This window comes from Brachionichthys hirsutus, chromosome 12 (genome assembly GCF_040956055.1).
Source record: "Brachionichthys hirsutus isolate HB-005 chromosome 12, CSIRO-AGI_Bhir_v1, whole genome shotgun sequence".
Lineage (NCBI taxonomy): Eukaryota > Metazoa > Chordata > Actinopteri > Lophiiformes > Brachionichthyidae > Brachionichthys > Brachionichthys hirsutus.
Genome location: NC_090908.1, coordinates 9,567,604 through 9,584,172, shown reverse-complemented (window position 1 = coordinate 9,584,172; position 16,569 = coordinate 9,567,604). Strand labels below are relative to the sequence as shown.

Below are 16,569 nucleotides of genomic sequence, written 5' to 3'. Positions count from 1 at the left end.
TGTAGTAGCTCATACATGAAGACTTCAGCAACCGACTTCCTTTCTCGAATTATGATTAATTATTTACCTTGAACAAGTAGTGGCACTTTGGGGCAAAATTAATCTAATTATTAATTACAGTGGAAATATTTCACCTTAAAATTTGCTTGATCTGTGTCTGATAACTAGCCAAATGGCATTTGAAGCAAGTTTAGTTTGTTTTTGTAGAGTCTCAAATCATAGAAAAATAATTTAACTTGAAAATGTATTGCTTAAAAGGGAACAGCAGATGTAAGACAGTAAAAGTACAAGTTAATTTATCACATGATGGATCGTGTTTTTTTGGGTTCAGGGATTGACCTTTTCTAGCTTTTGCATGTCACATGTTCCTGTGTTCGTCATGGGTGCAGGCCATCCATTCAGTCGGCTGGCACCATGAAGGGAAGCAGTTCATGTGCAGTCACTCAGACGGCAGCCTGACAATGTGGAACCTCAGAAACACCTGCAAGCCATTCCAGGTCACCTTCCCTCATGGTGAGATGAACATACACAATGTTCTCCTATTTTCTGGTGCTACTAGTCAACATTGAACAGTGCATGCTAGGAAAACTGAATCCTTAGTCTAACACAGCTGTTGAATAGAGCAGCATCGGATAAACCTTGATGTATTGATTGGAGAATAAATACATGGACGGAGCATCGAAGATTCATTTTTATTTGAGAATTATTAAGCAAAACTAATTTGATTGAAGGTCTTGCACTACACATGGAATGCGCTCTACCTGCATCTGCTCTACTCTGATGTGGTTTGAGAATTAACACGACATCCCAGCCCTACCAGAAATGTAGTGATGAATAATCCCCATGCAATAAACAGAGTTTACTTTACAAGAATACATAAAAAAAAACCTGCTGAGTGTATGGTCAGGGTAAAGGCCATAGAATATAAACACCCTAGATTGTTTGTTTGTAGGATATTTGGTTTTACACAGGGTGAAAGGAAAAGGAAGGAGGGAACTAGAAATGGAAAACTGAACTTTAATGTTAAATTAAAGAATAAATAAGTTGATGCATCCCGGCAGGATGGCGTGAGTCAATCATCACACAACCAGACCCAGTTTGCCTTGATGCTCAGCTTACTGGATGCTGCTGTCACTGACGCTCTTATTTGTTGCACTCAGATGTCAGAAGCTGTGAGTTATAGGAAAAATGTATGATCTCTGTCCACCTCATTCTGAAGCTGCAGAAGGAGCTCTCAAAATAGAAGGATTGTGCATTAGCCATATCAATACTCCAGCCTATAAGGCATCTATTTACCATACAAACGTGTAGGATATAGATGTTTTCATTCTAAATTAAATCATAAATCTGCATTGTACATGTTGTAAACACAATACATCTTAACTGAAAAGTTGATATTAATTCCAGAGTATATATTCCATATTGTCAGTAGGTGTTTATTTTTTAACATAATTAATTTGTTTTAAATCCATTTTTGGGAACTGATACATAATTATTGCATTAGATGTTGATTAATCCAATCAACAATTCACCAATACAATGATTTTTGTGCAACAGCATTACAGTAAATGGTTTGCAATATCAAAATCCTGCAATCTTTCCACCCACCAAACCATCATTAGCACTTTCTTATGTCTTTTGTTAACGTCTTTCAGAAGTTAATCAGCAAGATCATCAAAGAAAATGAAATCCAAAATGCCTTCCAGCTGTCATTATTGATATTTAAAAATAAAGTCCGCTCCAGTGTGCATATGACGGGTTTAATTGTCGCTCAGACGGGAACAACATTGTAATGGCTCACAAAATGTAACTTGCTTGATGAGGTGGTTAAAATAACTAGCTTCTCATTATGAAATGGTCTTGTACTTCTCTAATTCAGGAAAGATACAGAAGGATGGGAGAAAGGAATCATGTAAACCAATACTCAAGGTGGAGTACAAGACTTCGAGGAACAGGCGAGTGGTTTTAAATACCAGTGTTCTTAGTTTTTTGCGGTGATTATTCATATACCTATTGACCTTAATACATGCGTTGTGGCACACAGAACACACAATTAAAAATATTGACTGACAGTTTTGTTCATTCATTCATTATGCAGCTGGTCTGTTTTAACTAATAGTGCTAACACAGACCAAGTCATCCTGAAGCCTTGTGCCCCTTCCACTACAGTGAGCCCTTTATCATCTTTTCTGGGGGGCTTTCATATGATAAGGCCGGACGGCGGCACACGTTAACCATCATGCACGGCAAGGCCATTACTGTGCTAGAAATGGACTATCCCATTGTGGAGTTTATGGCTCTCTGCGATACGCCGTACAACAACGGTGAGTGCAACCGGTGTCACATTATTTCTTGAGAACAGAATATTTGTCCTAAAATCACTTTTCATGCTGTCTGTAATGTAAACACGGTTTAAACATCATCGTCTACAGTTTGACTTTGTGTCTTACAGAGGTCCAGGAGCCTTACGCAGTGGTGGTGCTTTTGGAGAAGGACTTAATTGTGGTGGATCTGACACAGAGCAAGTATGTTCTGCACATACATATTATGAGCTTCATGTGGATAGAAATATGAGAAAGTCAAGTTTCAAATATAAAATGAAAGGAACTATCCAGTGTCACTGGAACCTACACTTCCAGGAGAAATAGAGGCTTGGACGCTATCATTTAGTCACATTGCTCTCAGGGTGGAATTTATCGATTCCAGTTAAATGACCCTGTTATCAAATAATTGAAGGGACATTCATTGAAGGGAATGAAGATGAAGGCAAAAGGTGCTGATGTGGTTTTGATGGATTCACACCCAAGATCTGGGGATACATTTGAATAGTAAAACGATGCAAACGAGACCTACAGTGTGGCGGGTTTAAGACTGCTGGCCCAAGTAATTACGTGTCTTAATTAAAGCTCCTAGAACAAAATCAGTGATTAAGGTTAACGTGGTTTTAGCTTGTCGAGATTGTCTGTGTCGATATTGCCAGCTGATTATAGAGTTGTGTGTTACAATTGAACATTTTAAATAGAGAGTGTCCATTGGAACGCTAATGCAGAGCATGAATCCTCGTTGTCATTGTCTAGTTGACTGTTTGATGGATAATTAGAAGGTAATTTATACATTGTATGCAGTACCATACATGTAAATCCATACTGTTACATCAGTACATAGCAGTACCATTATCACCCTGCCTTAAGTCTTATTATATGTGCTAAAATAATTTGATCATTTTACAATAGTTATCACATGCATGTATTGTTCAGCTTCCCTGTCTTTGAGAACCCTTACCCCATGGACATCCATGAGTCTCCAGTTACCTGCACAGCCTACTTTGCAGAGTGTCCACCCGACATCATCCCTATCCTCTACTCTATAGGAGCTAAACACAAGAAGACCTGCTACAGCCTAAAGGTAGGATCAGGATATTATGAGGGAGGAATATCCTCCTTTCATCACCTTTTTTTATGAGTTTCACTCCTGCTTAGTAATTCACTGTATTTTTCTGGAAGTTGAACTTGAGAATTATAAAACTGCTCCCATGATGGTATGGTACTTGTTTTTACACTTGCTGTTTGGACTATATTTGTTGTTGAAGGAAATCATGCTTTGTCACTAACACGTGTGACATTTCAGTCATGCACACGTTCACATGCATTCTCAGAATAGCATTAAATCCTCAGAAAAAGAATAATGCTAATACGGTCTCTTTAATCATGTCAGGAGTGGCCAGTCAGCGGAGGAACGTGGACGTTAGGCTCCCATACATACCCGGAGATAATCATCACGGGGTAAGTCAGGAATATGACATTAATGTATGTTCAGCTGACACGTGGCCACATGAGTCCAAATGTTCTGGGACACCCATCAATATTGCAGTATTCATGTTCTCACTCAAACCTTGACCGCAGATGACTGTGACTTGTATTTTATCATTATACTGTGTAGGCCGGCCCAGCAGAGCGGAAGCTGCGGCTATACTGCGCTGCAAGGAGTTGATATAGATTTTATCCTGTTTCAAAACACACGCACTGATGTCAGCAGGAGTCTAGAAATATGATATGACCAGTATAGAGATATCTTTCTCAAATATTTTTACTTTCCCAGAAATCATTGGGACCAGTCAGCAAATAATATATTCATTTGTACACCCTACATTTTCCGTTATTTTCCAATCAATTATTTGAATTATTTAATTTGATTTAGCTTGCAGTGATAATAAAGAAAAACATATTTCTCTCTGTTTAGACATGCTGACGGGTCAATTAAGTTTTGGGACGCTTCTGCAAGTAAGTCCATTCTGTAACTTGTCAATTTGTTGAATTTGGGATTGGCATGCACAAAAAAATGCTTTTGAATGAATTCTATGAGTAACTCAAAGAAAATGTACACCGGTAGTCTTGTGACATCATGCTACACAACACATTAGACATGTAGTACTTTTAATATCACTTCGACAGGCAAAAAAACCCAACACATAAATGTGTAGTTTACACACAGCTTTGGCCAATGCATGATATTTATTTAGTTGTACTGCATCAGCATAACAGACTGTCTGAGTTCACACTAACAATGCCAGCCTAAAGTAACTCCACACTGTTTGTGCTGAAAATATATTCAACCTCAGTATGTTCAATAAATATTGTTTTATTCATACACACAAAAATATATTAAATGATTACTTTTTCTATTTTTCAAAAGGTTCTTTTCTTGTACCATCAGAATACTTTAATAATCCCAAGGGCAAATTCTGTCAGCAACAGTGCTCCATTCAACAAAATCAGAAATATGACAGGGCTTGTCTAATTTATTTTCTCAATTTCCTCAGTAATTTATTCTTTATTTCACCATCACATTATGTATTGAAGGGATCGAAGCAAAGAGGGTCTTATGAGAAATACCCATAAGGCACTATGATTTATGATTTTAGGCTCTAAAATGAGTATAAATGATTTTACTTGACCTGACATTTAAAATGACTCGAGCTAACATGAGTCCAGCCGTTTCTCTAATGTTAACTGTGTCGTGTGGTGCATGTCCCCAGGCATCTGAGCTGTTTGAATAATTGGAGATGAATTCTTAAGTCAGGAAACTGCTGTCTATGGGAGAATAGCGAGATAAAAATGCTTCTGCCAAAATAATCTAAATCAGAAGGTATTTTAAGTGCCTGTATCATGTGTAGTCCGAGTCTGATCTGTATAATCCAACAAGCATGGATTGCACACCTTCCTGAATCCACGAGTTTGACCATTTACAGTATATTTAGAAGTAAACATGCCTTTGATCAGTCACATTACAGATGTTGTACAAGCTCAAGACCTCCAAAGTGTTCGAGAAGCCGAAGCTAGCTGAGTTTGTGGAGGAAGATCCTTTCGCTGTCCAAATGGTCAGCTGGTGTCCCCGGAGTCGCATCTTCTGTGTGGTCGGCATCTCAGCTCACATCATCCTGTATCGCTTCAGTAAATATGATGCCAACACTCAGATTGTGGTGAGTGAGAGAAACATCTAAAAATAAAGGAGAAGAAGAAGCAGCGGGTGTGTTAGTGTCATCCAGTGTTGTCCTCACCGTCTGTCTTCTGCCTCTGCGTACATTTGCATCTGTTTCATCCTCAGTCACTCGAGGTGCGACTACAGTGTGAGTCAGAAGATGTCATCTCTCCATCCGAGAATGAAAACAATCCCTGCTTCACAGAGCTCGGCTCCCACTCGCCCCACATCCACCACCAGCACCAACAACCTCCAGTTAGCCCCGGTGGCGGGACGCCCGAGGGCAGCATCCCCTGCCTTAAGTAACATCCCCTCACATGAATCATAGAATAAAAACAAACAAGCAAAAAACACTTACAAAATGCACGAGTATCGACATATTGGTGGATTGAAACAAGTAGTCTGTGATGACGTTCCTGTTAGTGCTGTTTTAACCTGACTGAGTTTCTGAGTAAATCTGTTTCAGAGTCAAAGACCGAACATTTCGGGTCCCTCCCGGTTACCAGGCGGAGCTGGTCATCCAGCTCCTGTCATCGGATGGGGAACCCCCACAACAGATCACCAGCCTGGACATCAACTCTGCTTATGGCCTGTAAGTCTCCTGAAATATGACGGTCGATAAAGTCTATTTGTCCATCTATGTGGTGAATCATTGGTCAAACATCTAAATCCAAAAGTGATTTTAACTGATACAAAATGTGTGTGTGTGTGTCTTTTTTACACAGCTTTAACCCTGCTGTGAATCCACAAGTTGTTCCGACTTGTAGAAATAATAGGCAGCAGTTAAATACCTTCATGGCATATTTTAGTTTGGTTAGAATAATAATAATAATGTACTAGTTTTGCCATTATTTCCCTCAACCCCGCCCCCCTCCACACACTGGTGGTGGTGCCGCCGGCCGATGAGTCTGGTGAAGCTAGTGCACAAAACAGCAGCATGAAAAAAAACCCCGGAGGCATGAGGAATTCATATTTAAAGAAAGAGTAGCAGCGAGGTGTGCCGCTGTGCTGCTGGATAGAATTGACCGTCCGTTGAATCTAACTGATAAACTTAATTTCAGGATACTCTGCTGGACCCATGAATCTAACTTCGTCTCCTTGTCCTCTTTCTTCCATAGTTACATTCAATTATCGAGTAAAAGCAATACTTTGCTGCTGACTAGAGTAATGGTTGATGTCCTTTTATACATTAAAGTTTTCAAAGTTTAGAACTCGCCAAAGCGTGTCGCATTGCTGTTGAAGAAAAGCCGAAGGGCTTCTTCAGCCTCCAGGTGCTTCACTGCCATTTGTGTGTTTGCTGCAAATAGCTGTGTTCGCAGAAACCAATAAAATAAAATCTCTTTCTAAATCTCTTCAGGGGTAAAGGCAAGGCCGGCATTCCCTTTTTTGCTCCAAATTTACTCAGTATCACTGCAAAAATGGGTTTATTTAGTTTCATCCTTTTTTTTCTCCCTCCCTGCCTGAAAACACACACCGATGGGTAAACTCAAACAATGATTGCAACAGGATTCTATTACTTTCTACTTAATTATAAAGTATACTGTACTTGAGTTATGATTATTTGCACATGAATATTACATTTGTACATCATTGAAATAAATGACACCATATTAGAACACAGAAATGAACTCCAGGATCAAAACGCGGCGCAGAAAGACTGTGGAGGACATTCTTCTCCTCAGGCCTGCCAGTCGCCTATAACTTTGATTAAACCCTGATTCCAATTATTAATTTAACCTAATAAATTTTATAAAATAATAATTAATTACTTTCTGTAATTAATTTTATTTTTTTTATGTTCAAAAAAAGCATAAAGAAGAAAAAAACAATTGTGGATCCACCACTTTATTTTGGCTCTGACCTCGAATGGTTTCTTCCTTGGACCTTTATCCGGATTCTCTCCGCATTAGTTCAAGTGTAATCCTGCTAACAGACAAGCAAACAGACGGACACAAACAGGCTTCCAGGTGGAGGTAATAAATCACTGCCGCATTAACATCTTTACACATTATACATGCCACCACAAAGAAATAGAGCTGTCTCCTTTGGTCAACTGAAAGGTGCATTAATAGACCTCAGTGACGGCATAAGCTTCAAGCGGTTTTCCCTGTGACTACATGCAAATGAATGAATTGCAGCAATGCTGCTGTTTGCATTTGACTGATTGGATTCCTTTTGGGGCGTCGTGAGAGAGCGCGTTAAATCCTCAGAGCACGGGATTTTCTTCAGCGGCACCATTTTTCTGCGGCTTCTTAAGCCTTAAATTTGATCAGTGATCATTTGTTCGTGTCATTTTGATGAGATCGAAATGCTCGAGCTCTGCCTTGTTTGCAATGGATGACCGGGTAAGATGGGTTTTAGAGAATTTCCAAATCAGGAAGAACGCTGGAAATGTGCTGTTGTCACAGCAAACCAGCTGACCACGCATCAGCCTTGGAAACTGAGCCAGACGTCTGATGGATATGGGAAAAGAAGGCAGCTGCAAGTCTGAATGACATTAATATAGTTTGCTTATTTATTATAGCTTTATTCCCGGATTGCTAAATAGTTGATAGTTGAGCTACATTTTTATGGTGTTGCCTAAAGAAAGGCACACATCCATGGCCCATATCTCATTCAGTGTTTAATAGTACCTCATGTAACACCTTTCTGAGACTGAAATACATTTTCAATGTTGCATAACATAAAATAAAACGTATGTGTGTGTGCCTCTCTACTGTATTTGTTTTGTCCAGTTTGGCATTTGGGAACTGTAATGGCCTGGCGGTGGTGGACTATTTACAGAAAACCATCCTGTTATGTCTCTCGACACTGGATGTGTACGGAGCTGCTGACCCCTACCAGCGCCTCACCCGTTCTCCGCGCAGGAACAGACAGTCCACCTCAGGTACACCCCCCCCCCCCCCCCCTCTGAGATGCTGCTACACACATGCACGTATACTGAAACACAATAGTGTCGCCATGACGTCCGTTTTCTCTTCTCCTGTTCTCTACCTGTTCTTTCTTTTTCTTCTGTCGCTTCTTCGTCTCTTCTCCCAAAGATTAGACTGATCCCTTAAGAAAATGACCCGGCTTTCATGACAAGTTTAATCAGTGATGCATATAATGTGATATACTGTATTTGGGATAATTGATCAGTAGCAAGTCTTTAATAAGGTTGATGTCTTTTTATACATCTTTTGACATTTCGTACTCAATGACATAATACAAAATATTAATATTTAATTTTTATACTGAACAACACTTTGTGACGTAGTTAAACTTCACCTCCACCACCTGCAACATTCAAACCTATATGTGTCAAAAATAAACAATGCAAATAGATGACATCATTTTAAAGGATATTTTCAGTATATGATTCAACAGTTTTTAATTATTTTGTTTCAATGCAGGATATTACATTGCGTCACATTCTGCATTCATATAACATTATTTTTAAGGCGTAGTGGTAATTCTTTTTTACTTCATATATGAAAAATTGGATGCAGAATTTACAATATTCAGTTTTCTTTCCAGCTTTTCTCCATTTATTTTGCAATAACAACAATGAAAACCGCTATCGCAGCTTAAACCAAACATTCCAAAAGTTGTAGAACTCGCCCAAATCCAAAAGCAAATATCAAATTCAAAAATCAGTCTAATCTTACATTTTCTCTGTCTTTACTTTTTCTCACACAAGAACTAAAACAAAAAACCGTCCATCTGCAGTATGCTCCTCACGGATCTGCACTATGACATGAAGTGCATGTTACCAGAATGCGTGTCACTCCACGTTGGCATTACTATGCATGTTGTTTGATCGCTCTGTCTTTTCTTTTCTTAGTCCTGCCTGGTCTGTAGTCAAAAGCCACAGAGGTCTCGTTGTTTTTTTCCTGACCCTTGCCTCCCTTTTATATCCCACTGCTCTTGAATGATGATGGTTTAAGGACAACTCAGTCGCCTACTGTAAAGATACCCACCCCTCCAACTTTTCTTATTTCACCATCATATTTTTGAGCTCAGCAACTCCAAAATGTGTAATGTTTTAGCCATCTATCAGCAATTTAATGTACTTTCTTATTACATAACTCCCACAAGCATAATGGGAAATGCTGTACCTGCATTCAGGTCAGGTTACAAGCAAAGACGCGCTTTAGAACGAGCTCTTTTCATTTACCGTTGCATAAGTGCTTATATTGACTACATCAGCACTTATTGCTCCCAACTTCCTCTTTTGTGAAAGTCTGTTTTCTTTAAAATCAATTTGGAGACAGAGCGCGAAAAAAAACAGTGCCCTTTTCGTGCACCGCATGTGGTGGTGTGATCTGAAAGACTTAGTATGCTGGAACGAATTCAGTATTGAAGATGAAATACTGCGTGAAAGGCCTCGTCTCTTTTTTCACAATTCCAACAGCTTAGAGTGTTTTTTTCTGTCCTTCTCAGAACATTTTTAGCTGTTGTGTCACTACACATATTTGTATGTGTAAACTACATATAAATGTCAAAGGACAATTAGTGTATTCCTTCCAATAAATACATATTTATTACTTTAGATGTGTTTTACTTAGTTATGGTATCATGCATTGTTAATATGATTAGAACATGTTTGGACAGGAGGTCTATGACATTCTGTCCAACATGCAATAACAATTTATTGTATCTGATTATTTGATGCAAAAAAAAAAAAAACTATTTTTTCTTATGCTAAGATAAGTAATGTTATGTTGCTTGCTAACACAGCAGTTTATTTCTTGTACAAATATTCACATCCAGTGTTTCTGGGTTTGCAGCAGCAGCGATTATGTTTTTTTCTGTTCTTCCCTGACACTAACCCGGTTGCTGCTTGCACTCACTTTCTTTTCCTCTCTAAGCCTGTGTGTTCTTTTCTCCCCCCCCTCCACCCCACACCTTTTTCCTCCCCTCCCTTCTCTCTGTTCTAAATTTTTCTTCATTAATTTCTCCCTCCTTATTTTATGTTCATATTCTTTACCTCCTTACCTCATTTATTTCCATTCCTTTTGACTCACCACATGTATTTACTTCAATGTCACCTCCTGTCCTCTTTCATCTTTCTTTTCCTTGAATCTTGCATTTTTCGCTCTTTATTCCCTCCATCTTTTATATTATTCCCCTGTTCCCTCCCTCCCTCCCTCCTCCTCCACACTTATGGTGACTCTGTGGCTGCCGGTGTGGGCATGTGGGTCTGCCTGACAGAGTTTTGCATGCGTGGCCTATCTAACTTTTATTCAGATTCAAAGAAAAGGATCCGTACATCCTATCAGAGTAAGTCGAACCTTCCTTAAGGCTGGGGGACTTCTGTGTATTGGGGCTTGGGAGGTGGAACTGTGATTTCATTCCAACTGGGCTTTAGTTGGTAGGGATGGTTGCCATATGGATTAGCAGAGGGACATGCCAAAGATTGGAATTAAAATGTTTCGGCTCTTTTTTCATAAAAAAAACAACAACAAAAACTACCATATTCCACTGATGTCCCAAAGACACTCCTTTAAATCTGTTTAGTGAGATAAATACTAAATATTAAATGAATTAAAAAAAAAAAAATTTAAATAATGAATACATAGAAATCCAATTCTAGCCTGTGCTTGGTGCATGTATTCTGATCCTGATCAGTTTTGTGTTTGTTCCATTTTATATTTTCATTCATGTGATTTACACTGCAGAGACCACTGGCCATATTGAAAATGGGATCTAAACATGAAACTAAAGCTTTACATTATGTACATATTCAGTGCAGGTTTCAGTCACTCTGAATTCACAGGGAAAAGAAAACATCAAATGTCAAATATCAGAAACAATTGATACCTTTTATGGACATCAGGGTTGATTATGTAGCTTTATTAACGTTTTTATTTTTAAATTTAAATTGCTGCTAATCTACACTCCAAGTGATTGCATGGAGCTCTGCTTGGCTGACATTGTCAGAGTTTTGCTTCTGTTGAATCTGTACTAAAAGATAGTTAAAAATGTTCTGACGGCGCGTGCGTGTGTGTGTGTGTGCATGTGTGTGTGACTCTTTCTTCCTCTTGGTTGCCATGGTTTTCGTCAGGCCTTACTGAACTCTCTGATAACCAGCAGTCCATCGACATGGAGAGAAGCAAGTCACCCACCTCAGGTAACATGCCGACACTCACACACACGCTCGGTCGAGTACACTATTAGGGATTGATGCGGGGGAGCATAGCTATGCAGCCTGCGGACACCTCACCCATCACCAAAGCTGTTTCACTGTACGATGTTGCTTTATTCTGTGCAAAGATTTTTATGTTAACAGAAAAAGTACACCTTTAATTTGCTCTGCCTCTCTATTTATGTCAATCTAATAATGTTGTTGTCAGTCCAGATCACCTTCTTCTCTTTGATTTGGACTTTTGGTGTCGTGAGGTTAGCCCATGCTTAGACAGACAAGGTAGAATGTTTGTTTTATCATTCATATTAATTAAAGATGTCACTATGCATCAGCGATGAACTTGCTTTAAGTGAATATGTCAATAAATTGCTTTATAGAGGGGAACGAAGCATATCATGGAAATATTCTTAATGTGTGCAGATGATGCTATGTTCATTATAATGGTTCCTGGGTCTCTGTGTGATACAATAGAAAGATATTGTACGTTAGAAAGTCCACATTCTGCTGCCCTTCCCATGCAAAACCTATGAGATGTGTGAGAGGTGTCACAGAGGGATATGTTGCTTGCATTTACGCTCAATGCCAACATGTGCTTCCCCAATGTTTTTGAAATAACTAAGTTATGGAAACTTAAATGTGGGAATTTGAGGATAATATATAATATACGGTACTTTGTTGAGACTCAACATATCTCTTTTTGGACAAAACAGCAGAGTATACATTATACAGGTATTAAATTGTCTGCTGTGCTTCTTGCAAAAATAACATTGCAAAAAGGACATTGCTATTTCCCACTTTCCAGCTGGTGTGTAAAGACTTGTACCCCGTCCTTACAGGTTGTGATCCCCGCTTGGCTCCATGTTGCTCTGTTAGAACATGCTCAAACGGATCTCTTGGGCCCACGCCTGTGAATTGAATTCTAGCTACTCATCTCAGAAACTGTCCTTGAGAAATCCTCTTATAGGGACACGGCATCTGCCCTCCCAATAACATGATAATTACAGCAGGGGATGTTGTGTGAACTCTTCCTCAGTGTCGGGCATCTCTGGAGTCTGGGAAGAGGATGTCAGACTATAACCCGAGGCATTAGAGGATGCCCCCTGGACACCTCCCTGTGGAGGCGCTGTGGCGATGCCCAGCTCACAGAAGAGCTTGGGGCAGACCAAGAGCAAACTGGAGAGATAAATAATATCCCATGTGAAATGGGCATCCAGATAAACAACTGGTAAAAAGGACCTGAAAGTATAAAATATATGCTAACATTTATTTAGGGAAAATGTTTGAGCTCCAGAAAATAATTTGTCAAATTAGACTATATATAAAGCGATTCAATCTTAATATCCTTAATCCCGATAGTGCAACAATATTTATTTGTAGGTTCAACATGAAGCATCGTTTGCTAGGTAGTTGAGACAGTTTAAATCACCGCATCAACAGGAGGCCAGAGAGTGTGATTCAACAGACAGCGAGCCAGAAGTGAATCTGCAGCTTCCGAGAGCTTTAGTGGCCGAGCAGTGACAGATGGTAAACATGCATCATGGAACCAAGTACAATATTTTACCCCTTTTCTTTTCTCTCTTCCTTCATTGCCCTTCTTCCTACCTTTTCCTGCTTCTCGTTGTAATTTAAAAAAGCGTTTGTGTTTTATCCAATAATAAGGGAATGTCTGACGGGATTTGTCGGCAGCGATTACACTTACCGGTACATAATATACTTGGGGAAAAATTAGTTAGAGGCTTGCGAACCCAAATCTGGACTGCACGAGGCTTCTATTGGGACCTCAAAGCCTTTTGACATAGCATGATAAAATATGTTAAGCTTTCTGTCATAAATGGGATATTGAACCGGTACTGGACAGACATAGACACCTCAGGAGACCTGCCTGGGTCCCCGAATGATCATCTGCAGAAACTCAGTCTTGTCTTTAAGCCTCGTATGAAACGAAAGCCAGGACAAGAAGTGCCTGGCTGTTATGGTTGAATCTTTCAGCATTATGATGTGAATTCTAGGTCACGGACTTTATGCACCATTATATATCCACTTAGCTATTTGTGGAGATGGAAGAAAGGAAAGATTGTGGGGATTTGGATGAAAAACAAGATCAGGAGGCTAATTCACTTAAACATTTACTCTGAATAGGGAAGTAGGCAGATTGGTGGTTATATATATATTGAGTGGACTGAAGCTGCAATCATGATAGGAATGTTAACAATGGGTACCGGTAATGACAGCGTGACCTCAGTGAAAGAAATTGCCATCTTAATAAAATCTTCAACATTAATGCAAAAGCGAAATCAATTCTGTTTTAAACCGGTTTTGGCTGGAGACAAATGAGGGGGCACAGCTGTTCAGCTGGTTCGTTTCCTTGTGCTGGATATCAACTTCCAGCTTTGTCGATGGCCCGAGAGGCTGTTTGGTTGTGACGGCACGCCAGGTGTGCTGTGTCTGTTCGAGACCACGTCCAGTCCATGGACGGCTTAGTAAGGAATCCAGCCATCATTCTGGTTCATCATGCGTGTCAATAATTGGTGTCTCTCTATCCTCTCAACACCTTTCCCCTTCTATTCTTAATAATCTTTTTTCTTTTATTCTTTTTGTCATTAAGCCTGAAATTGGTTCTTCTCCTGTCTAAAAGCTACATCCGTCCTCATTTTTTCCATTCGCTTCTGATCTTCTATCCAAAGGTCTGTCGTTTTGACATTGTAACATTTTTTTTTCGCGGCGCATCATGCCATGCTGTTACTTTAGTCACATTTGCTTGACCAGGCCGAGTCATGAAATGCACTAACAAGCTGGGTTGCCCGTGATCTTTCTGACCCTGCAGGATATATTTAGCAGTATAAGCGCTTGTCGGGAGAAACGGAGGATGTGATGGCTGAAGCTTCGCTGTGTAATGCCACGATGCCTCCTGCTCAGCTTCTTATAGTTTGATAAAAGTTAAAATAGGCCTGCCAGTAAACTCTGCTAAGTCTACATACCAATGTTGCACAAGCACATTATCCTGTGGATTGTGGGTAAGGTTCGTAGAGGATTGGCGGTAACAAGTATATGTGGGATGTGTCACCCACTACCTTCCACACCTATCAGAATCCAAACCCAACAGCCCGTTTGTTTCCCACTGAAGCAGCTGTTGATGTACTGAGTTTAAATGGACTTCTGTGTCTATGAAAGAAGTAGTCAAAAAAATGAATTACCCTTTAGAGTTTCTGTGGTGGGAGATTCAAGGACGTTTTTAATAAACTCTATACACTTTTCAGCAGCGTCCTTGTCCTTGGTAAATTGGACCAGTCAGTCACTTTTCTGGAATCAGAGGGTTAGGTGTACTTAGCTGCACTCCTAATATCATTGTGTAGCTACTATGCCATGACAATAAAGGCTTTCTATTCTTTCTATTCTATTCTACTTTCAGTTTCTCTTAAGGTGACATTTCCCTTGAGATTTTTGTTTTGGTGTTGTTTGTTCATGTTGGCCAGATGTAGTACTAGTAGTAGTAGTAGTAGTAGCAGCAGCAGTGGTAGTATTTGACATAGTAATGTTAAAAATATTTCATTTGAAATGGAAAGAAAAGTTACTTTCTACTGACCCGTTTTGCTTTTTTTAACCTCTCAACTGTTTCCCTCCTTTTACCTGCAAATCTCTCTTCCCTCCAGTTCACTCATTGCTTAGTTTCTCCTCCGTTGCACTGACATGTCTGTGTCTGTTCTGTTGGATCTCTTATTCCAGTTCATTACCCAACCTCCCTTCACAATGACCCACGCGTCCTGCCAGAGCCTGTGGCCAGTCTGAGAGCCAGCCACTGCAGTCCAGTCTTTTACTTACTGGACAATGGTAAGAGGAGGGATGTCTCAAGGATCTCGGCCTCTCCGTGGACCTCAGCTTATGTGTATTCCAGTATAGCCATAATGAGACAACGGGATACTGGGTTATTTCTGGACGGGTGCTTGGTTTGATGTTGCACCTTGCATGCAAGATCTGCTTCCACACTGTGAGCAACATTTCAAGCGGTAAACACAGACACATTCATACCTTACAGAGCTATAAAAAAGAGGCAATGTATTCACGTAACTATCTTGAAAAGCCAGATTGAGGTAGATTTCATTTTTTTAAATACAGTGGAACCTCGGTTCTCGAACAACTCGGTTTTCGACAAAAAAACATTTTGTTTAAAATGTTTCGTTCCTTGTTTTGGGACGAATGGATCTTTATGGTAGGTGCAGAATGGATGATGCCATTTAAAACCTCACTATTTAATGTCAAATTTGATTTAAAGGACTGATAGTTCATTTGTTACCAAGTCTCACTGACTGACAAATTGATAGTCGATAAATAAAGGCATTCCAATTCGAATGAAAGGCAAGGAAATGATGCAAATTGGGAATATTTTTCTCTTAAAATCACAGCAGATAATTAAAAGTGCATATCTGATTTGCACCTAATTTATATGTTGTACACGCAGGATGCAATGACCAACCGACCACGTTGCTTGCAGTGTAAACAAGCTGACAGGGACTGTGTTTCTAGGTGTCGACTGTTTGTCACTGCTTTGTCAATGTGTTCCATGCTTTTGTGCTGGTGCTGCATTGTGTTTTCTGCCTCAGCTGCAGGGGGACATTGTGATGTTTGTTGTATGTGCCAGATCTGGGTTTGATCTCTGATCCTCCATCACTCGGCAGTGCTGCAAAGCAGGCAGGCTTGGGAAGAGGAAGGGACTGTATTCCAGCTGGGTACTTCTCCTCGTCACTTGTCAGTGCCTCTAGTGCTTCATTCTGTGTGACCTTAATCATTGTGTATCAGATGGAACACATCTTTGTGACTGATGAAATCATGCTATTTTTACCGCACTTAGAACTGTCTGTGCGTGTCTGTGTGTCTGTCTGACTATGTGCGAACCCACAGCCTCTAGTTTTCATCTCAGCTAACAATCATCACTGCCTCGCCTCTTAACTGACTGCATGGGGCCCACT

General features: G+C 39.9%; 1 protein-coding gene across 1 annotated transcript in view; it reads left to right on the top strand.

Annotated features, from left to right (window-relative positions):
* stxbp5l (syntaxin binding protein 5L) overlaps positions 1-16,569 on the top strand; it is an 85,572-nt gene that overhangs the window by 54,858 nt on the left and 14,145 nt on the right. Inside the window, exons 8-21 of the mRNA XM_068746118.1 lie at positions 390-513; positions 1,880-1,955; positions 2,170-2,324; positions 2,453-2,525; positions 3,258-3,405; positions 3,715-3,782; positions 4,240-4,280; positions 5,280-5,479; positions 5,605-5,780; positions 5,945-6,070; positions 8,214-8,365; positions 10,672-10,740; positions 11,525-11,590; positions 15,329-15,433. Coding sequence (XP_068602219.1) covers positions 390-513; positions 1,880-1,955; positions 2,170-2,324; positions 2,453-2,525; positions 3,258-3,405; positions 3,715-3,782; positions 4,240-4,280; positions 5,280-5,479; positions 5,605-5,780; positions 5,945-6,070; positions 8,214-8,365; positions 10,672-10,740; positions 11,525-11,590; positions 15,329-15,433 — 1,579 coding nt within the window. The remainder of the gene's footprint in view (positions 1-389; positions 514-1,879; positions 1,956-2,169; positions 2,325-2,452; positions 2,526-3,257; positions 3,406-3,714; positions 3,783-4,239; positions 4,281-5,279; positions 5,480-5,604; positions 5,781-5,944; positions 6,071-8,213; positions 8,366-10,671; positions 10,741-11,524; positions 11,591-15,328; positions 15,434-16,569) is intronic.